At 32.5% G+C, this 21,501-nt stretch overlaps 1 protein-coding gene across 2 annotated transcripts in view; it reads right to left on the bottom strand.

Annotated features, from left to right (window-relative positions):
* Nucleotides 1-21,501, bottom strand: part of LOC143063364 (contactin-like) — a 48,484-nt gene that overhangs the window by 13,674 nt on the left and 13,309 nt on the right. For both annotated transcript variants that reach the window (XM_076235479.1, XM_076235478.1), the window contains exons 3-14: nucleotides 16,262-16,356; nucleotides 15,278-15,363; nucleotides 14,143-14,303; nucleotides 13,134-13,247; nucleotides 11,829-12,158; nucleotides 10,546-10,641; nucleotides 8,965-9,192; nucleotides 8,162-8,267; nucleotides 7,553-7,734; nucleotides 6,622-6,891; nucleotides 4,310-4,612; nucleotides 1,550-1,719 (exon numbers count right to left, since the gene is read on the bottom strand). In XM_076235479.1, the coding sequence (XP_076091594.1) occupies nucleotides 1,550-1,719; nucleotides 4,310-4,612; nucleotides 6,622-6,891; nucleotides 7,553-7,734; nucleotides 8,162-8,267; nucleotides 8,965-9,192; nucleotides 10,546-10,641; nucleotides 11,829-12,158; nucleotides 13,134-13,247; nucleotides 14,143-14,303; nucleotides 15,278-15,363; nucleotides 16,262-16,356 (2,141 nt within the window). The remainder of the gene's footprint in view (nucleotides 1-1,549; nucleotides 1,720-4,309; nucleotides 4,613-6,621; nucleotides 6,892-7,552; nucleotides 7,735-8,161; nucleotides 8,268-8,964; nucleotides 9,193-10,545; nucleotides 10,642-11,828; nucleotides 12,159-13,133; nucleotides 13,248-14,142; nucleotides 14,304-15,277; nucleotides 15,364-16,261; nucleotides 16,357-21,501) is intronic.

The raw sequence follows: 21,501 nt of genomic DNA, 5'->3' as shown, positions 1-21,501 counted from the left end.
AATGTTTAAGATTCTATAAAAAGTCATGTGAATGTATAATTCAGTGTTCCAGTTGTTACTTTGTTTTCATCTTATAGTTGATGTGTTTCCCTCGATTTTAGTTTGTAACCCGGATTTGTTTTCTCTCAATCGATTTATGACATTTGAACAGCACTCTACTACTGTTGCCTTTATTTATTTTGGTAATGTACTACATTCAGTAAGTTGTTAATTCTGTGTTTTGAGAGAAACATAATTTACCACTTGCATTTACAGTTATTATACAATAACGAGATGTTGTATAATTTCAAATTGTTTGTCTGTTTGTCTTTTTCATTTTAGCAATGGCGTTGTCAGTTTGTTTTAGATTTATGAGTTTGACTGTACCTTTGGTATCTTTCGTCCCTCTTCCACAAGTGTGGAAATTACTTAGATGTTAGCAAATAAGCTATATGTCACCGTAATTTCTAAAACGTTGATCATATCACATACCGCATACCAAGCAATAAAATGCCCACACATAATATAACGTAAAACAATTCAAACGTGAAAACCAACAGCTTGATTTATGTACAAAATAACAAAATATGATATAACAATAAACGACTTGCTCCTATAAGAGGGACGAAAGATACCAGAGGGACAGTCAAACTCATAAATCGAAAATAAACTGACAACGCCATTGCTAAAATGAAAAAGACAAACAGACAAACAATAGTATACATGTCACAACATAGAAAACTTAAGAACAAACAACACGAACCCCAAAACACGAACCAACCCCGAAATCCTAACTTGGGATAGGCAAATACAGAATGTTTTGGTATTGAACATGTCGGCTGGAGGCCTACCCTCCCCTGATGAGGGACATTGGCGTAACAGCACAACATAAGAAAATCAATTTAAAAATCGTTTGAAAAAAAGAAAATGCCTGTACCAAGTCAAGAATATAACAGTTATTATCCATTCCTGTGATGTGTTTGTGCTTTTGATTTTGCCATTTGATTAGGAACTTTTCTTTTTTGAAGTTTCTTCGGAGTTCATTTTTTTTGTGATTTTTCTTTTTAACAGGTCTTTACTCATCCGATCGATACAAAGCAATATAAACAAATAATAAAAACGATATACGCACAAAAAAACGAGTGTACTCGCACTTACTTAACACTAGTTGCAAGCTAATTTCAACAAATAAAAGAAGCAAACATTCGAAACAAACTATCAATCAATAAATTTATGTATAGATTGTATCATATTCAACTGAATACATTATGTTAATCTAGGATAGGGCAGTTACTAATCTCCCTCTGGTATCTTTCGCCTCTCTTGTAATTCACTTCACTAACCATGGCAGTCATGTATGTTTAATTCGGTACACTATGTATATATTTTAATTTTCTTTTACGTTCACAGTTATTTGATCTGTGGAGTGATGATTTTCTTGCTATATAAACAAATATAACTCACATTATACAGAAGCTTAGTAAATATCAAATAATAGTACTAGAAAGACATTAAATATAAAAATGTGTTTTATTAAAATAATTATGTTCAATTTGAAATAAATACAAACTTTTACGAAGTATGGATCATTTTCGACATCTATCATCATTCCGTTAAATTTCCACACATATATCAGATCATATTTGTCATAATCATATGAGGCTTCGCAACGTATAAATGCCGTTCCATTCCAGGTCACAAATGTTTCATCTGCAGGTACTACAGGCAGTGTTATTTCATCTAAAAATAGACGAAACACATATTAATCTATTTACGAAGATCAATATGTTTCTGTTGTTCTATATTTACTTTAGTCAGCATTTATAGTCATTAAATCATTTTCTTTACATAAATAATATACACATGGAAAAAAGTATTGCAACACCAAATTGAAATTCAAATTAAAAAAAAACACTCTTTATTTTTTTGTGATATAATTTGTTGAAATAGAACTAGTTAAACATTATTTAAATCTCTGAGTTTAATCAATAAATATCGACTCGATAAGTTCTAATCTGCACATGCAGCTACTGTACCCGTAAACAGTAAAACAGATGTTTTTTATATCCTCATTGTTTTCAACACTTTATTTACCAAGTTTATAAAGTTATGTTATTGACACCTTGTAATTGGCCATCCACAACTCTTTAACTGCAGCAAGATGGCAGATTATCAACATGAGAGAAGCAGGTATGTCGCTGTGACAATTGCACGTATTGTTGGTCATCATTCAACTATAAGTCGTTTTGAGAATAAAAATTAGGTAACAAAAGATTTTAAAGACCTTTCGAGATCAAGAAGACCCCCTATAACATCTGCTAGGGAAAATCAAGCATAACAAGTGAAACTGCGAGCTACTGCAGTTGTCGAGTGATGAATCTGAAAACGCATCACACGGTATAGCTGACTTATATAAATCCTGAAACCAAATTTCAGAAATCCTTATATTGTAGTTCCTGAGAAAAATGTGACGAAAATTTTCAACTTGGCTATCATGTGTAAAATCAGACAAGTGTTCGGTAAACAGGAAGTTGTCAAGTGATGAATCTGAAAACGCATCACACGGTATGGCTGACATATATAAATGTTGATACCAAATTACAGAAAGGGTGGATGTGTAGTTCCTGAGAAAAATGTGACGAAAGTTTCATGGGACGGACTGACTGACGGACTGATGGACGGACGGACTGATGGACGGACTGACGGACGGACTGACAGACAGACAGAGGTAAAACAGTATACCCCCCTTTTTTAAAGCGGGGGTATAATGAAGGTTGGTCAGAAGGAAACCCTTTGCAAACAATACAATCCTAAAAAGAGAGTGGTTGCCATACAGGAGCCTTTAAACAAGAACTGTTCGAGATCGACTTATCGCTACTGGTTATCGTGCAATAAGACTATTTTGGGGAACTTTGCTTACGAACAAACACACTGTTGCCCCTATCCAATGTAGTGCAGAGCTCGCAAGAGTGGGAAATTAGCATCGTGGAGGGAGATCCACTGTTCCAATGGAATTCGGTTTATCTTCCTTGGCTCGATCGTAGCCCGGATTTGAACCATATCGAGCATATATGGGACACTATTGAGTGTAAACTGCGCAAAATGACACCCCAGTTCAAACAAGTCATGAAATAAACAATGTTCTTCATCAGGAACGGTTGCTGCTACCTAAGCAACAAATTAATCGACTTATGGCAGGAATCAGAAGACGTTAATAGGCGGTTATCCGTTTTAATGGAGGCTGCGCACAAAATACTAATTCTTTGGCGAATAACGATCAACCATTATGTAAACAATCATCTTAAGATTAATTTTGAAATGTCTGACATTTTAAGTTCGACTACAGTAAAAGTTGTAAGATGCATTTTTTTTGTACAAAAAACACTTCATTTTGTTATCAGAATTGTGGTTAGATAAAAACTTGTTTTTCTACATTTTTCTTCATCTTAATGCCAATGTTATCATTATAGTTATCAAAGGTATAATTTAGTACGCCATACGCGCGTTTCGTCTACATAAGACTCATCAGTGACGTTCATATCAAAATATTTATAAAGCCAAACAAGTACAAAGTTGAAAAGCATTAAGTATCCAAAATTCCAAAAAGTGATGCCAAATACGGCTAAGGTAATCTATACCTGGGATAAGAAAATCCTTAGTTTTTCGAAAAGTTTTGTAAACAGGAAATTTAATAAAATGACCACATTATTAATATTCATGTCAACACCGAAGTGTTGACTACTGGGCTGGTGATACCCTCGGGGACGAAAGTCCACCAGCATTGGCATCAACCCAGTGGTGTAAAAAGTTAATATAATTTAGTACGCCAGACGCGCGTTTCGTCTACATAAGACTCATCAGTGACGCTCATATCAAAATATTTATAAAGCCAATCAAGTACAAAGTTGAAGAGCATTGAGTATCCAAAATTCCAAAAAAAGTGGTGCCAAATACGGCTAAGGTAACTATCATTATCATTAACTATGTTTCAATATTATTTTACAATTATTTTATCATATTCCATCCAAAATAAGAGGCTGATTTTTCAAGTTTTAAAAAATAAAGGTGTTGCAATACTTTTTTACATGTGAATTCAAAGTATGACATGGCTTAAACACCACATCTAATGTATAAAAAAAGTTTTCGTGTCCAAGGTCAATATAGATATCAAAAATAAAATGGGCAGTTCTAGCTAATAATTCCGTTATCATTAAAATGCGTTAAGTGAAGGAGCCATCGTATAGAAGCACATTAACAAATTGAAAATAAATGGGTTAATCTGATATTCTGATAAACCCTCATGATCATGGATTAGGCAAATCAAACTTACTAGCAACGGTCAACTCTGTAGATGAGTCAGCTTCTCCTAGGTCATTAGTTGCTCTGCAAGTGTAAACTCCTGCGTCTCCTAAAGTAACTTTTGTGATAATCAAATGTCCATTCAGTAATCGATGTGCTCCAATGTTTGAGTCCACGGTGCTATATAATGGAACGCTCAATTCAATGCCATCTTTTAACCATGTTATTTGAGGTGCAGGAGCTGCCTGTGGATTGCATGGTATTGTTATGTTTCCATTCAAAGCGGCAAGCATCTTTATCTGTAAGGGACTTTTGGCAAATGAAGGTGTAAATGCTGAAAAGATAGATTTCGATAGGTTAACACATTATATATAGTATAGTTTATGAATGAAGTACGGAAAGCAGCATTGATTCGAACATGCAATAAAAACAAATGTACTTCTTTCATTGTATTTGTGATTAAGTATTTAAATTAAGTGATTATATAATGTACACAAAATGTTTCCTTCAGATTTCTTATTTCAATGCATCACAGGCGAAATCGCTGTGATGTAAAAATTAACCAATAACATCTTACATAAATGCGTCGAAAAATCACTTTGAAATAAAGAATATGATGTTTTGTTTTAAAAGTTCTGTTTAATTTTTTAGAATTATATTATCACTTTTGTGATATCTTGACACTATCATTCAGCTTCTGTATCATACTCTACACTATATCAAATAGTACGTTAACACGTTATAGAAAAGTCAAGATGGTAGATTTGTATGCTGACAGTTTGCTTTTTTTATATCTAGAAGCTTTGTTTGTTGTATCAAATGCAAAGAAATCATTCCAATTAAAATTTCACATACAGTTTTGTTACACTTGAGTAACAAAGTATCAGTAACTATACTTCTTGCACAGTTTTAAGGTAGATTCATGGTATACCGCCATCTTGGATTGTACAATCACAGTACAAAATCGGTCTAGTTATTTGCCCAAATCAGAAAATTTGGAAACAGATTTGCAATCTAATGGTTAGACTTTTTATTATATAAAGAAAAGTTGCTAATTTATTGTATTATTCAAAATATTTTAACGAATATCAACCTTTTTGGTGTTATAAAATCATTTTTTTCAAATGAACGATTTAAGGGGAGATAACTCTTTTAGCACAAAATTTATACAGGGCTAATAGGGAGTTTTTTTTATTTTGACTTGTGGCAAGAAAACAAGTTCGGTGACACCATGTTTTCTTTTTATTTTCTTAAAACATATTATAAAACCTATCTTCTCACAATTCATTTCAAAATTCTATCGCATAGAATTTTTTTTATGCACTGTTATGTGTTTTTTCATGAACAAACTAACCAAATTTAGGCCATTTTCAACGACTCATACCTTGAAAAATAGCACGGTGACCCATACTTTTTATTATATTTTTGAAAAAAGCATAGAAAAATTTTCATTTTGCAAAATTATAAGAAAATTCTGTCTAAAAAAACATTTACTTATGATCTACCTTAAACTAAAAGAGAAAACTGATAGAACTAAACTTAACATGTGTTAATACGAAATGAAAATAGAGGCAGTTGATACCAAACGGATGACCAAAACTCTCAATGTAAAGAGAAACCAACAAATGTATGGCATAAACAGAAAGCAACGAGCAAATAAAATACACTTCACTTAAAAATAAAGACTGAGAAATATGAACACAATAAACAGTGGTGGTTTTCGATAGTACATTAAATTGAAATCATTCAATAAGATATCACAAAAAAGACAAAACAAACGAATATATGAGGAATAAACCCAATGTACAAGGTTCTATAAAACTTGGCAAGCATTCAATCATAACGTGTTTAGACAAGTGTCAGATCAAAATTTTATAGAAATTAACAAAGATCGGTCATTACTACCAAATGATCATGAGCATTTTCTTTTCAGTATCAAAATACACCATGAATCATAAAATTAACCTACCATGAAAATTCTTTTCACGTGCAATAGTTATCAAAAGTACCAGGATTATAATTTTATACGCCAGACGCGCGTTTCGTCTACATAAGACTCATCAGTGACGCTCAGATCAAAATAGTTAAAAAGCCAAACAAATACAAAGTTGAAGAGCATTGAGGATCCAAAATTCCAAAAAGTTGTGCAATCTTGAATATCTGCCAGTGTGATTGCAACTTTAACGTTTCTGGTAAAGATAAAGCAGAAAAAGGCGTTTTGGATGCATTCGATTTATAAAGTGTTGTTTTTGATTTTTTTATATTACTACAGAGGATCCCTAACTGAGCCCCACAAAAAACTTCCATATACATTTGATGATTCACACTGGTACGTATACTTACAGAGGACTCTTAACTGAGCCCCTCCAAACACTGTACCATATACATTTGATGCTCCACATTGGTACATTCCACTATCTCCTAGCTGAATGTTTGTTAATTTAAGAACATTGGAGTTTATTTCAAATTTTCCTGGTACCGATGTAATTACTTTAGAATCTTTGTACCAGGTGTAAGTGGCTCTTGGCCTGGCTACCACTTCACATCTCCATGTAATTTGGCTGTTGATGTCTACATGCATATCTTGCAATGCATGAATAAAATAAGGTTTGGCTAGAAATAAATATAATTGTTATCATTTTTAATAAAAAAGATTCGATGATTCATCTATGTTTCCTATATCATTTGTACCATATTATCTTTCGAATTAAATTCGAAGGTTAAAATATTCCTTCGAGCGTCAATCTGTGAACAGAAACAAATCCGCAAATGTATTCATCCTAAAGTACTAACTTGGCGTGATCATGTAGAAGCAGAAAATCTGGGAGTATCTCACTATTATAATGGATACACAGTTTGGGGAGTGCATACATGAAGACGTAGCGGTGAGACTCTTAAAGCGTCCATGGAAAGATTTATAAATTTCTAGATTATCATGTAAACGCCACCATTACATGTCAGAAGTGTTCATAATTGTTCATTATCATGTCGACACATTGAGTTTTTAACTTCTTCATTATCATGTCGACACATTGAGTTTTAAACTTCTTCATTATCATGTCGTACAGTGAAAAACCAATAAAGAAAAACAGACTGTTTCTTAACTTTACAGTTGTGTTTACTCCGTGGAAGTTCATACCATACAATACCATACCCTCAGTTTCTATTGTATTTTTTGTACATACTTGAAACAGATTAACAAGATTTGAACATCGATAATGTTGCTTTAAATTGTTTGTAAATATAAATCAGGATGTTATAGTTAAATCGTTACCTGAAAGGGCAAAGGTGAATTTTTTTTCGTCCAATCCCTTGGTGGAGCTGACGCTACAGATATAAGTTCCTTCATCTTCAAACTGCGCGTTCTCTATCACAAGGATACGATTTAAGTCTTCATATCTAGCTTTACCTGGAATGGGCTTCCTATCTCTGGACCAGGAATATTCAAGAGGCATTCTGAAAAAGAATAAGAAAAATATTTTGTGAATTTACCGAATCAATATTGTCAATTGATAAAATATAAGACTTTTACAATGAAAACAACGAGTTATAGTAAGATCTGATAATACCGGTTGTATTCAAGACACATAAACGTGGATACATGTGTATGTACAGTAAATATTATTATTTCACAAATGAATCAAATTATTTTATTGAATTGAATTTTGTCTGTTTTGTTCGAGATCTTGATGTATTTATGATGTCATACAAGTGAGAGGTTTAGCTATCTATAAAACCAGGTTCCATCCAAAATTTTCTTCATAAGAACATTTCTATACCAAAATAACAGTTGTTATCCATTCGTTTGATGTGTTTGAGCTTTTGATTTTGCCATTTGGTTTGTTTTCGAAATTTCTTTGGAGTACTTTTGTGATTTTTTTACCTGCCATAAGCCAAACATTCTAGTCGTATCTCGAATCCTCTCATTGGTGTTACTGGATAAACTCTAGGGAAACTATCCTGTATCTCAGGGGGAAAGTCAGCGGCAGCTAAAACATAATAAACGAACTCAGACTTTAAGTGCTGTTAAGGAAGATAGCTACTCAAAAATAATAATCTTTTCATAGCACTAGTATAAATTGATAGGAAACAAAAGAGCGAAAATAAATATAATTCCGTGTGCTTGTTTTTGAGATACTTGTATTAATCATTCAAAAATAACATTTTAACGTTTTTAATTTTACAGATAGCTTATAATAATACATGTTAAAGATTTATAAAAAGAAAAATGGGAGTAAAGGCAAAATTATTTAAGGCATTGAAATGGAAAAAAAATAGAGGATTACGAAAATCTGACAAAAAGTCCCAAAAATGAAAAGCGAACCTTGATAACAAAAACATTTTTTTGATCGCTAAAAGCAAAAAAGTTCTTTGAAAAAAAGATACTGTTTCAAATATTGAACCAGTATAAATCCAAGAAAAAAATTAGTGATTGTAAACTACTCCCATTAGTTTGAAGATTATATCAGCAGACATTTACAAATGTCTTTATTTATCCATAAACCTTATTGTTAATAGAGCAAATTCTTCTTTCTGTCCAAGATGTTTACGTCTTGACAAGTTCAACTTTGAAATTAGAAATGCAAATAATAGACAAAATGAGTCCGTAGGTAAAAAATACTACCGAATTTTGTTTTTAAATCACGATTGTAAAGAAACAGTTTAAAATTTATTTAACACACATACTTTGACCAGTGACCTCTAGGTATATTCCTTTACTAGTAACACTAGGTGGCTGTGAAGTCCACATCTTTTCATCCGGAAGTGACGTTAATGTAACCAGGCAGTGGTAGTTACCACTATCCTGAGCCTGAACTTCAGAGAAATATAAATTGCCATCACTTGATAAGAAGTAATACTGATTAAGTGATGTCTGTAGAAATTCGTCACCTTTCTGCCACTGGTAATTAGCCGCTGTAAATTAAAGCAGATAAGTTCAATGTAAAAACAATAAAATGAATAGTTCAACCCCAGTTCTTGGGGTACAAGGAAGTAATTTGACACTATAGTTATAAAGCTATTTTAGAATTGCACATCCACATACCAGAAGACATCTGTGTGTTCCAAATTGTTTAATAGCAATGTTATCGCAGTATGTTCGCGTATGTTTTTGACGCAGTTCAGTTTTTCTGTTGTTTTCTTGATTTTCTCATATAGTTGATGTGTTTCTCCCGGTTTTAGTTTGCAACCCGTTTATGACTTTTGAACAGCGGTATACTACTGTTGCTTTTATTTAAAAGCAACCAGTTTCAATAATAGTGGGAAACTTCGTTGTCCGAATATTGAATATCATTTTTTTTCAATACTTCATTTTGTCAAATGTTATGCTGATATTTCAGATGGAGTCATAACGCATTCATACTGATCAGACCTGTTGCATTACTTTTAACTTAAACTACTATGCATTAAGAAAGTAAAATCACAAAAATAGCGAACATCGAGGAAAATTCAAAACAGAAAGTCCCTTTTCAAGTGGCAAATTAAGCTCAAACAAATCAACCGAATGGATAACAACTGTCATATTCAAACAAACACATAAGCATTGGCGTTGTAGAGTTGACTTGAAGTCATTTCGGCTCTTGAAAACCAAAAGGTATAATCAAATTGCACTTCCAGTTTTCTACTAGCTGATCGGCACTACCTGATAAACTTTTAGATTGTTATACATCTTAAAGTAAGTGTCTGATTTGATACTGTCTCGAATATTTTAAAGGTCCGCTCAAACACTTCACACATTTCACACAGTTCTTGTCCATTCGTTTTTGATGCGTTTTGTTATTTGATTTTGCCATGTGATTATGGACTTTCCGAATTGATTTCCTCTAAGTTCAGTATTTTTGTGATTTTACTTTTTAAGACCACAAATAACATTATGTTCAAGTCAAATGTTTTCGACTAAATTGTAAGCCAGACTTTTATTGTACTTGGATATGTCATGCATAGGGTAATGCATATGAAAAAATGGGGTAAAATTAGTTAAACACATAAAGAGTACTTCGATTATATTTAACAACTGTAGTAGCATGTTATTTCTCTTTAATTTAAAGAATCATAACATCACGACACTCCTTTCTATACGTTGTTATAAATAAGTATAAAAAATTCGATTACTAGTATTTTAAACTGATGTAACTAAGTCCTATTATAAACTATTAATAGCAATAGGAACGGATATAAACAATTCAAATATGCCAATCTATACATTTGAAACCTTCTATATAAAAAGAGTAACATTTCTAGTATTCAATTTCAACTGGATATACGTACCTGGTTTATACGTAGGATGGTTACAGTTCAGATATGTCCCTTTGTATAAAGATACATTAAATCTTCCGGGTACCACGTTTGAAAACTCGTTTAAAACTGAAAACAAATGGTTTATCATTAGTTATAAAGTTTAAATCATCACTGATAACGGCAATTTGTGTTACAGAAGGTTTCATGACTTAACCAAATTTCATTCATATGTTCATATAACAGACATCTCGAATTCGATATCAACCACATGACTTACCTTAAATACCAATCAGACACACTTATAATTGGTTTTATCCCTGGGTGAAATAACCCGCCCCGTCATATCATTCATAGTTAATAGCTTGAAATTTATGCATTCCATTTGTTTTGGCGTACCGATAGTATGTTGAGCTCGTAGTGACGTCTTAAATCTACCACCTGTCTCAGAGAAGTTATATTTTTATATACAATGTTGAAATTTTACAGCGAATAATATTTATTTTATCTTGTTTGTTTCTTGCTGGATGTTATTGGTAACCTCGCTGTAGAAAATACACAGAAGGGACGTTTTCTTACATATAATATATAAATATTCTTTCAAATCAAAATGATACTTAAAAATTTCGTACGAGTGTAGATTTAGCTTCGAACGCCAAATATAAAGCATGGAAAGGCAATGATGTATAAACGTAGAAAAAGTAAGAGCTAAAGAATGTATCTAAATTCAGCTAAGGTAAAAAAGTAAGAGCTAACGAATGTTTCTAAATTTAGCTAAGGTCAATTTTGCCTGACGGAGTAGGAACATGAATTTAGCGGGGGGAACAAATAAACAAAAAAATAAACAAAAATACCAAAGTAAATTAAAAAGGTGGAAATCCTTAAATCCAGACAAAATCAAGAGCTCCATTTTATCAACTAATGGAACAAATGGTAAACACCTGTAAGATTCCTGACTTTACAGGCATATATTGAAGAGCATGCAAGGTTGATCCTGGTTGCATAGCTAACTTAACCGTTAACGCTGTCCATTTCATTGACAGAATTGAGCCACCAATCCAAGTAGACATTGGTAAACATGTAAATAAATTAGGATCCAGTAGCCAAAACTTTGTAAACATAGATCACAGACATACAAGGAGAGCTGATTTAAAAGTTCAAACAAACATTGAAATAAATCTAACAGATTCCTCCAAAAAAGGTAAACTCGATTTAATCAGGTGCATTGAATCATTTGCGGTTTATTGCTGATAGCTCTATCCATGCAATATTTAATAGAATACGATATGCTATTTTTTATATTTTGTAAAACTTACATCCATGTGTTATCCTAGCAACATTACTCAAAATTGATCCAAACTGGTTTTCGGCTTTACAATGGTAATTGCCACTATAGGCAACTTCTGATGAAACATTTAAGAAAGTCAATTTGCCATTGGTTATAACATAATTTCTCGATGCTGTAATAACTGTTTTAGCTGTGTTTTCTAATCGGTACCACGTGTAATGAGGCTGTGGGACTCCTACAGCTGCACATTCTAAGTTTGGCTCGATAGAATGTGATGTGACTACTAGGTTTTGTGGTTGTATCTTCATTGCAGGACCCTTTGGTGCATTTTCATTGTCTGATATCGATGAACCATACGCTAAAAATACAACAAAATCATTTACAATGTAAGAACCGGTTTACTTATAGGTGGAATAGCATAATTTTAAAATAACAATTTTCATCGAACAAAATAAATGTATAAAATTATTTATTCATTTAATCAAGCCGTCATCGCCAAAACCACATTTAAAAATGTTAATTGATCTATAATTTTCTGCACTAAGCATGTCTATTGGTCAAATAAGAAAGTAAAAGGCGACGTCAAGAAGTTATGAACACATTATGGTGAATAACTAACTTATAAACGTATAATCATAACATAACTAGTTTTGGTTATTTCCTTGTAAAAAGAAGACTAGGATACAAAATAATTGTCAATAATTAATATTCGTATATTATAATCTGTTACTATTGTCAAGATTTGGCTATAAGTTCTGTTTGTTTTCCAATATTAGCCTCGTACATTTCTGGAGAAACATGTATAGTCGAAATGTGCATATGGTGCAGTAAAATTGGTACCGTTAATGTTTTATAAGGTATTGTGTAATAGGTTCGTCAGAATCCAATTGATACATAGTGCATTTTTCTACATTTCTACTCCAGCATACTATTTAAGCGTTTATACTAAATTTAAAGTATTCACACATTCTAAATGATTAGATGCCATTAAAATTTACTAATTTTTGATGATCAATATCAGAATATGATTTATGACAATTACCAAAACCCTCCGAATTCAGTTAAGAAATTCAAGGACTTCGACAAGTGCACTTACATTTGTTTATCTTTTTCTATTTTCAAAGACAGGTATTTTCTTCTTAGTCAATATATTAAATATCAGGGTTTTTTTTAAATATATTTATATTTTATGATCTTACAATAAACCAAAAAAATGCTGATTTCATCTGTTATCCTTTAACATGCGATTTCTCTAGACATAAAGCACCAACAAAATAAAATATATACAATCAATAAAACATTTCAATTATTAAATATTTCATAGGTATCTTACTAAAATCTCGTCCAGTTTCAATGATTCGTGAGACTTCGACGAGAGGTATTTCACATATATAACTAGCCAGTGTATCTTCGGTCACTCTAGACCATTTGTATGAAGAAGTTGATCCTGAAAAAGGAAATTTATTTGAATAGAAAATGGTTTTCTCTGATTACAACAAGTCTTCTTTCAATTTTTATAAGTCGGATTGTTAAAATAAAAGGTACATAAATGTCTAACTCAAAATGTTTATGACAAATTGCTGTCATATTTCTTTTATATATGACAAACTATTTAGACCTATTTGTATAATAAAATTTTCCTGTAAAAGTTTATCAACCCTTTCCTTATTTGAATGATATGATATTTAAAGAACATTCTTATTGTATATGTGTCTTGTCAATATGCTTTCTTATTTATTGTTGTTGACATTTGTGTTTGTTTTTACAGTAATTAAGATAATAACCTGACTTCTGTTCCACTATTTTTGACATTTTGTCTATTTTGTTTACACATTGATGTCAATATAATGTACTTGTATGCGACTGATCTACATGTGAGGGGTTTGTCTAGTTTTAAGGTCAGATTAAATCCACCATTTTCTACATAAGCAAGTCAGGAATATGAAAGTTATTATCCATTCGTATGATGTTTTCGTGCTTTTGATTTTGCCATTAGATTAAGGACTTTCCGTTTTAAAATTTCCTCGGAGTTCGGTATTTTCGCCTAGGGTAGAAAATATAAACATGATTTAAATTTAATGTCAACGTGTTTTGTCACTTCTACGGGTTATCAATTAAGGCAAGAAGAAGGGATCAATCTTATAAAATAGGAACTTTACATACCTGCTCCTCGGGAGGTTTTGTGTCAATAATTGTAAAAACATATTAAGCAAGTGCAGCAAACTAATTTTAATGAGGTTGAATGACGGAATGAAGAAAACATTTTTAAGGCAGTAACGAGTTTATGAGTTTGTATGTTAAAGGCAAGAACTGATATTTTACATAAAAGATGAAGAACCAACCTAAGAGAAAGTATTTGTATGCAATCCGCATACCCTGGTATGTAGACAGTTTGTTGTCTAGGCTGATCCAATATCTATCGTCGTCATTCCCTGCTGTTCCATCGCCTTCCCATATTAACTTCTTATCAAAATAAGATCCGCTTGTATACCATACTGATCGTCTAAAATAATTTCTCTTAAATTAAGTATTTACTCATAATGTCTCGAATTTTGTTATTCTGAAGAAACTGATATGTATAAAGACATATAATGTAGAACCATATCCATGTACCTTGATGAATACGCTAACAGCATTGTTTCCTTTTAAATTTTAGTCAATGTTTTTCAATAGTAAAATATTTTTACTAAATTTACTATCAGATTTTTTATACTTTTATACTTTTATACTTTAAATCATAAATTTTACGGACGCCATCACGAGTTGGTTGACCGTTATGGTTTCCCAAATGATATCGGATATGTTTCTGAAGTCGTAACTACAATCCCCTTCCCTTTCATGAATGTGACATACCAAATTAGACTATTTACCGGATTTGTTATCTCATAAACAACACGACGGGTGTCACATGTGGAGCAGGATCTGCTATCCCTTCCGGAGCACCCGAGATCACCCCTCAGGGTTCGTGTTGTTTATTCTTTAGTTTTCTATGTTGTGTCATGTGTACTATTGTTTGTCTGATTGTCCTTTTCATTTTTAGTCATGGCGTTGTCAGTTTATTTTCGATTTATGAGTTTGACTGTCCCTATGGTATCTTTCGTCCCTCTTTTATACGACAAACAATTACATGTGATTATAAAAGTACTTAAGTCATCCATGCAACACGATTGTTCAATTGAGAGTTGTCCAAACAAAAGGTATCAAAGGCCCTGCTTCACAGGTTGCACATGCCTGATATTATAGTGTAACATGTTTTTCGTGGTTTTAGATCTTACATACCAAATTCGTCTGATTGGCAATTTATCAGATTTTGCCATTTTCCTGATCGTGGCATGTTGATTGAGTTGAAATTAGTATAATGGGTGATGCAAACAACGCCAGGAAACGTTTAACCCGTCATCGGATATCTCTCTCCTTTTAATAGATCTTCGAGATTTGAAGATCGAAAACAATCATATTTATTATCTATTTACTTACACCTGAATATTATACTGATTTATATTTGATGTTACAAAATTGTTTTCGTCGTCGTTGTTTACACTTACTAACCCGGCACCTTTAGCCTGGAATGGAACATAGTAATAATATAGTAACAAAGTAATACAAAACAACACATAACAAGCAACTAGTATACAAAGTTTCCTATTAATGTAACAACAAACTTCCGTAAACCAAACCTTTTACCTACAATAAACACAAAAACAAAACAACAACAACCAACTACTGGATAGACGGACGGAAGCACAAAAAAAGCCCGAACACGTTATGCTTATCTACTATTTAAGACGGATTATAGCTGTATAGATTGTTATATTAAGGTATACATACGGAAATCAATTATGATGCAAGTGCCTGTGTTACAACTCGGTGATTTCAACTTTCTATTTCTGACCAATAACATACTCTTGGCTCCATCGTTAGACGTTTAGATATCTCCTTCATAACGTTACGTACGTGCACATTCATACTACGCGTATTTCATTTACATGAAAATGCTTCTAACAGAAAACTCTTTACAACAGAGTTAAGAGGAAGAACAACTGAAATGGACACTTCGTGAATCATAAGGTCGAAATCATGAATTTGCAGACGATATTTGTGTATAAACTCATTAGCTACTAGTGTTCGCCATATTAGATACCAGAAATGTCGTGTGAACTGTTCTTTTCTCGATTATGACAGTTAGACTAAGTATTGATTTAAATAGCTAGGTAGATTAATGCGAATAAAACGCGTACCCTGTTAGAGTAATATCGTGTGCTAAGGGAGCGTAGGCAGATCATGATAGTGGTAAATACATATTGTGACGATTAATGTTATGTAAAAATTCGAAAATTGTCAGGATTGTTTAGAATTGTGGTATTTCATTCCTATAATGCAACCATTAGTTAACTGGATGTTCGTTCCCTATATTGTTAAGTCGATAATGTACATTGGTGATTAATTGTTCGCTTTACTTACCAAGCATGTCTTGTCGGCAACTTCGTAAGACAGTTGTGGATAGAATTTGAATAGATAACAATTGTTGTTGAAAAGAATCCATTCTAGTGGACATTCTGAAATAAACAATGAATTAATCAAAACACTCTCTATATTTGATAGCAGATTAAAACAGTATTAATGAAGAGTTTCTAAATATAAACAACTAAGGTTATAATTATGATTAGAACTTTTGTCATATTGAATAAAATTGAGAATGGAAATAGGGAATGTGCCAAAGAGACAACAACCCGACCATAGAAAAAAACAACAGCAGAAGGTCACCAACAGGTCTTCAATGTAGCGAGAAATTCCCGCACCCGGAGGCGTCCTTCAACTGGCCCCTAAACAAATATATACTAGTTCAGTGATAATGAACGCCATACTAATTTTCAAATTGTACACAAGAAACTAAAATTAAAATAATACAAGACTAACAAAGGCCAGAGGCTCCTGACTTGGGACAGGCGCAAAAATGCGGCGGGGTTAAACATGTTTGTGAGATCTCAACCCTCCCCCTATACCTCTAGCCAATGTAGAAAAGTAAACGCATAACAATACGCACATTAAAATTCAGTTCAAGAGAAGTCCGAGTCTGATGTCAGAAGATGTAACCAAAGAAAATAAACAAAATGACAATAATACCTAAATAACAACAGACTACTAGCAGTTAACTGATATGCCAGCTCCAGACTTCAATTAAACTGACTGAAAGATTATGATTTCATCATATGAACATCAGGCACAGTCCTTCTCGTTAGGGGTTTAGTATCATACCATCATAACATATATGAGAAGAACATAACCCGTATCATGCCAACAACTGGTTTTTGAATGAATGTGTTTAATTTCGATGCAAAGATCCTATAAGTGAATCAATATTAACGCCAAAATATGCAATCTTTAATGACCTGACTACTGTATCGTAACTATATCCCTTCTTAATAAGTCTATTCAAAGGTTTTGTTAGTTTTTGAGGTGAATACTGACACCTTTGTGCTTTATAAAGAATCTTTCCATAAAAAATTAGATGTGAAATACCTGAACGTATAAGAAGTCTGCATGTTGAGCTATATTTACGAATGATGTCCTTATACCGATGATACAATTTAGTAAATGTTTTGACTAGTTTGTGATATCGAAAACCCTGGTGTAATAATTTTTTCAGTAATACATAAATTTCTCTCGTTAAAATCTAAAACATTGTTACATACACGAGCGAATCGTACAAGTTGAGATATATAAACACCGTAAGATGGTGACAAGGGAACGTCACCATCTAAAAATGGATAATTAACGATAGGAAATGAAAAATCATTTCTTTTATCATAAATTTTAGTATTCAGCTTTCCGTTAGTGATATAGATATCAAGATCGAGGAAAGGGCAGTGGTCATTGTTAGTATTAGCTTTATTTAAAGTAAGTTCAACAGGATAAATTTCTTTAATATACATACTGAAGTCGTCATTATTGAAAGCCAAAATATCATCCAGATATCTAAAAGTATTATTAAATTTGTTTATCAGATGTTGTTTCGATGGGTCTTTGCTTATTTTTGTCATAAATTGTAACTCATAGCAATACAAAAACAGGTCCGCAATAAGTGGTGCACAGTTAGTCCCCATTGGAATTCCGATAATCTGACGATATACGGAATCCCCAAAGCGAACAAAAATGTTATCTAGTAAAAATTCAAAGGCATATATAGTATCAAAGCATGTCCAATTGACATAGTTTTGTTTATTGCTACTAAAAAATGACCTAAAAGAGTTTGAACATATATATTCACATTCTGACTTTTTAAATGCCCATTTAATTAGGTGTGTGAATTTTTTCTTAATGAGAATGTGAGGCAATGTGGTATACAGGGTAGAAAAATCAAAACTTTGAACAGATTTAAAATCACCAATATAAGCATGCAATTTATCAAGTACTTTCAACGAGTTCTTGACACTCCAAAAGTAATTAATTCCACTATTTTCGAAGGGCTTATTTGAACAACTTATTATCAGGTTTTTAATTGTACCAAGTGTGCTGGTCAGAAGAATAGACAATTTAGTAGTGGAACAATGGCTTGAAGACGAAATAAATCTATAGTTGTAAGGTGTTTTGTGTAGCTTCGGAAGCCAGTACATAGTTGGGACTTTCATTGTATTTGACTCTGCTTGTAAAGCGGTAGCTAAAAGTTTATGTTTGTTACAGATGTCGTTTTCTGAAAATGGAGTCAGTTGGAATGTTGGTGAATTGGTTATTTCTTTTTTCAGAACCTCAATGTAAAATTTACGTCAAACAATAATAATATTATTAGCAGCTTTATCGGCCGGGACAAAAACAAATTTCTTGGCTAGTTCTTTTAGTTTATGTTTGATACGAGAAATAGGTTTTTTGTGGTTATTGTTAATAGTAAAATGTTCTTTAAAATGTTGAATACGTATATCAACTATCTTCATTACTGAATTAAAAAAAGAGTCCAAAGATTTTTTTGTCAGCTTTTTTCCGTTTTATCCATTTCATACAGTAAGTATGGAGTGAGTCGTGGATGATATTACGACACTCATTCCAATTAATAATTGACGGGGGACGATATTTAGGTCCTTTACTGAGGAACGTTTTTAACTCTCGGTCTTGAACGATGTTAAGATCTCCTGTTATAACATGGGAAATGGGACCATAAATATATTCGGAGGTACTACAATTACATGAAGTAGGTGTATTTTCACTGATATTAACATCTTTACACAGTTGACTATAATTAAACACGAATTTCCGGGTAGATTTCTTGTAAATATAACAAATAAGAGGTAGCTCAGTATTGTCAAAATATCCAGGAATTTGTTCTTTAACAGAATGGTCGTCAAATATACCGGCAATATTTACAAAATCAAACCCTTTACTGACATACTTTATTTTAATAAAATGTTTTTTATGATCTTCAGGGCGATCAATTTTGGGAAATAGTTTAGAATAACAATATGCCATAATAATTGGAACAATTTCGTACTTAGGACTGCTATATGAAATTGTGTTGCAATCCTCCAAAAGTTTATTTAACTTATTAACCGGTAATGAACAGAGTTTTGTTAACAGATAATGTCTGCCGTTGTTTTTTGAAATAGAAATTAGATCCGAAATATTGGTATGATTGGTCCGAAATTTTTTTTGATTGCGATTTGTCCTACGACCGTGAGAACGGTTTTTACAAACAGTTTTAGAAACTATATCCAAAATGTTAACGGAATCGGTTCTAGATATATTACCAATTCCCATGATATTATCATTAAGACCGAGAGGGTAGACTGTCTGTAATTTTTTAATCCAATTTAATTCAATTATTTTCCGTGATCGTACAAACTTTGAATGAGATTCACCAGGCTGCTTATTTACTACTTCTAAAGGTTGAACTGCTAAATATTTAAAAGGATGGTTGTGCTTCTTAAGGTGTTGGTAAATGATACTTTTGAATTTATTGGGTCTTTTAAAACGATACAGATGTTCTTGAGTGCGTTTAGATAAATATCGTCCAGTTTCTCCTACGTACTGAATACCACGTCCCGGTTTGTTTCATGTGAGTAAATAAATAATACTGTTTGTTTTTCAAGTTATATCAGTTTCAAAATTCAAAGAAAATGTGCGACCATTAAACGTGGACCTAACCGTATTGTTGGTGGAAAGACGGGGACATGTCATTTTTTGGCATGACACTTATCGATAAAAGGGTAACCACGATTTTTATTGTTAAAAATGTTAGCGATGGTAGTATTTTTAGATAACCGATTTTGAAGATTGAGACGTGTAGATACCCTTTGAACAAGTTTAGTATTTAATATTTTTCCATTTCTAAGCTTCATAATTGTTTTTTGTTAGTGAATTATATTATAAAGGAGCAAAGACTGACGTCCAGAATATGAACCAGCATACAATAATTTAAGTTATGTAAAATAGATAAATCTGTTCGGCTAAAAATGTCAAACGCTATCAGTATTAATTACCCGAAAAAGATAGGGTATATCAGGGTAAGACTGATGGCTGACTAAATAGTAGAATGGGGCTGAATATTGAAATACTACTTTTTGATAAATATTCCTAAAGTAATGAACTAGAGCAGTTCTCGCTCGGACACACACTCCATAATCTAGTATATTATAAGAGCATAAACCTGAAGCACAGGGAGGCACTCTACTGCCTCCACACGGCACTAAAGACAAGCTCTGTAAAAAATAAAATTGAGAATGAAAATGGGGAATGTGCCAAAGAGACAACAACCCGACTATAGAAAAAAACAACAGCAGAAGGTCACCAACAGTTCTTCAATGTAGCGAGAAATTCCCGCACCCGGAGGCGTCCTTCAACTGGCCCCTAAACAAATATATACTAGTTCAGTGATAATGAACGCCATACTAATTTCCAAATTGTACACAAGAAACTAAAATTAAAATAATACAAGACTAACAAAGGCCAGAGGCTCCTGACTTGGGACAGGCGCAAAAATGCGGCGAGGATAAACATGTTTGTGAGATCTCAACCCTCCCCCTATACCTCTAGCCAATTTAGAAAAGTAAACGCATAACAATACGCACATTAAAATTCAGTTCAAGAGAAGTCCGAGTGTGATATCAGAAGATGTAACCAAAAAAAATATGAAATATATTTTTGATTTTTATAGATTTGATAAAATAAAAGAATATGAAGCTCCAACACAGATAAATTCTACAGCATTACATCCAAATAAAAAGGTGTTTGTCTCAGGGGAGAAGATTTAAGAATGTACAAGTCTGATTATGAAACTGGTTTAATACAATAGGGGAAATGGATGGTGGTGTGTTTTTGGAAGAGTATGTAGATCCTGGTCTGCTACATGCATTCGTAATTCAGATATCTATACAAATCATATGTATATGTAAGTAAAACAGGAAGAATATAGCGACTGTTTTAACTTCGAAAAGAGATGACCAAAGTAGCCTTTGGTGTCCAACAATTATAAATGACGATTTTATGGCAATTTAAGAATTATATAGAATATGGCATTTGCTTTGTTTAGCTTTTGTTGATTGATAGCGTTTGATTTTATCAGTTTTTATGAACTTCCCCTTTTTGAATTTGCATTTGAGGGTGTTTGTTTTGTTTGGTTTTTGTTAAACCTTTTTTCCATTCTGATAAGAATGGATTGGAAGAATTAAAACAAATAGATTCAAAACATGGAATTTTACTTGTTCTGTTGATTG

The sequence above is a fragment of the Mytilus galloprovincialis genome, chromosome 2 (genome assembly GCF_965363235.1).
Source record: "Mytilus galloprovincialis chromosome 2, xbMytGall1.hap1.1, whole genome shotgun sequence".
Taxonomy (NCBI): domain Eukaryota; kingdom Metazoa; phylum Mollusca; class Bivalvia; order Mytilida; family Mytilidae; genus Mytilus; species Mytilus galloprovincialis.
Note: the sequence above shows the minus strand (reverse complement) of the source record. Positions and strands in the feature narration are given on the sequence as shown.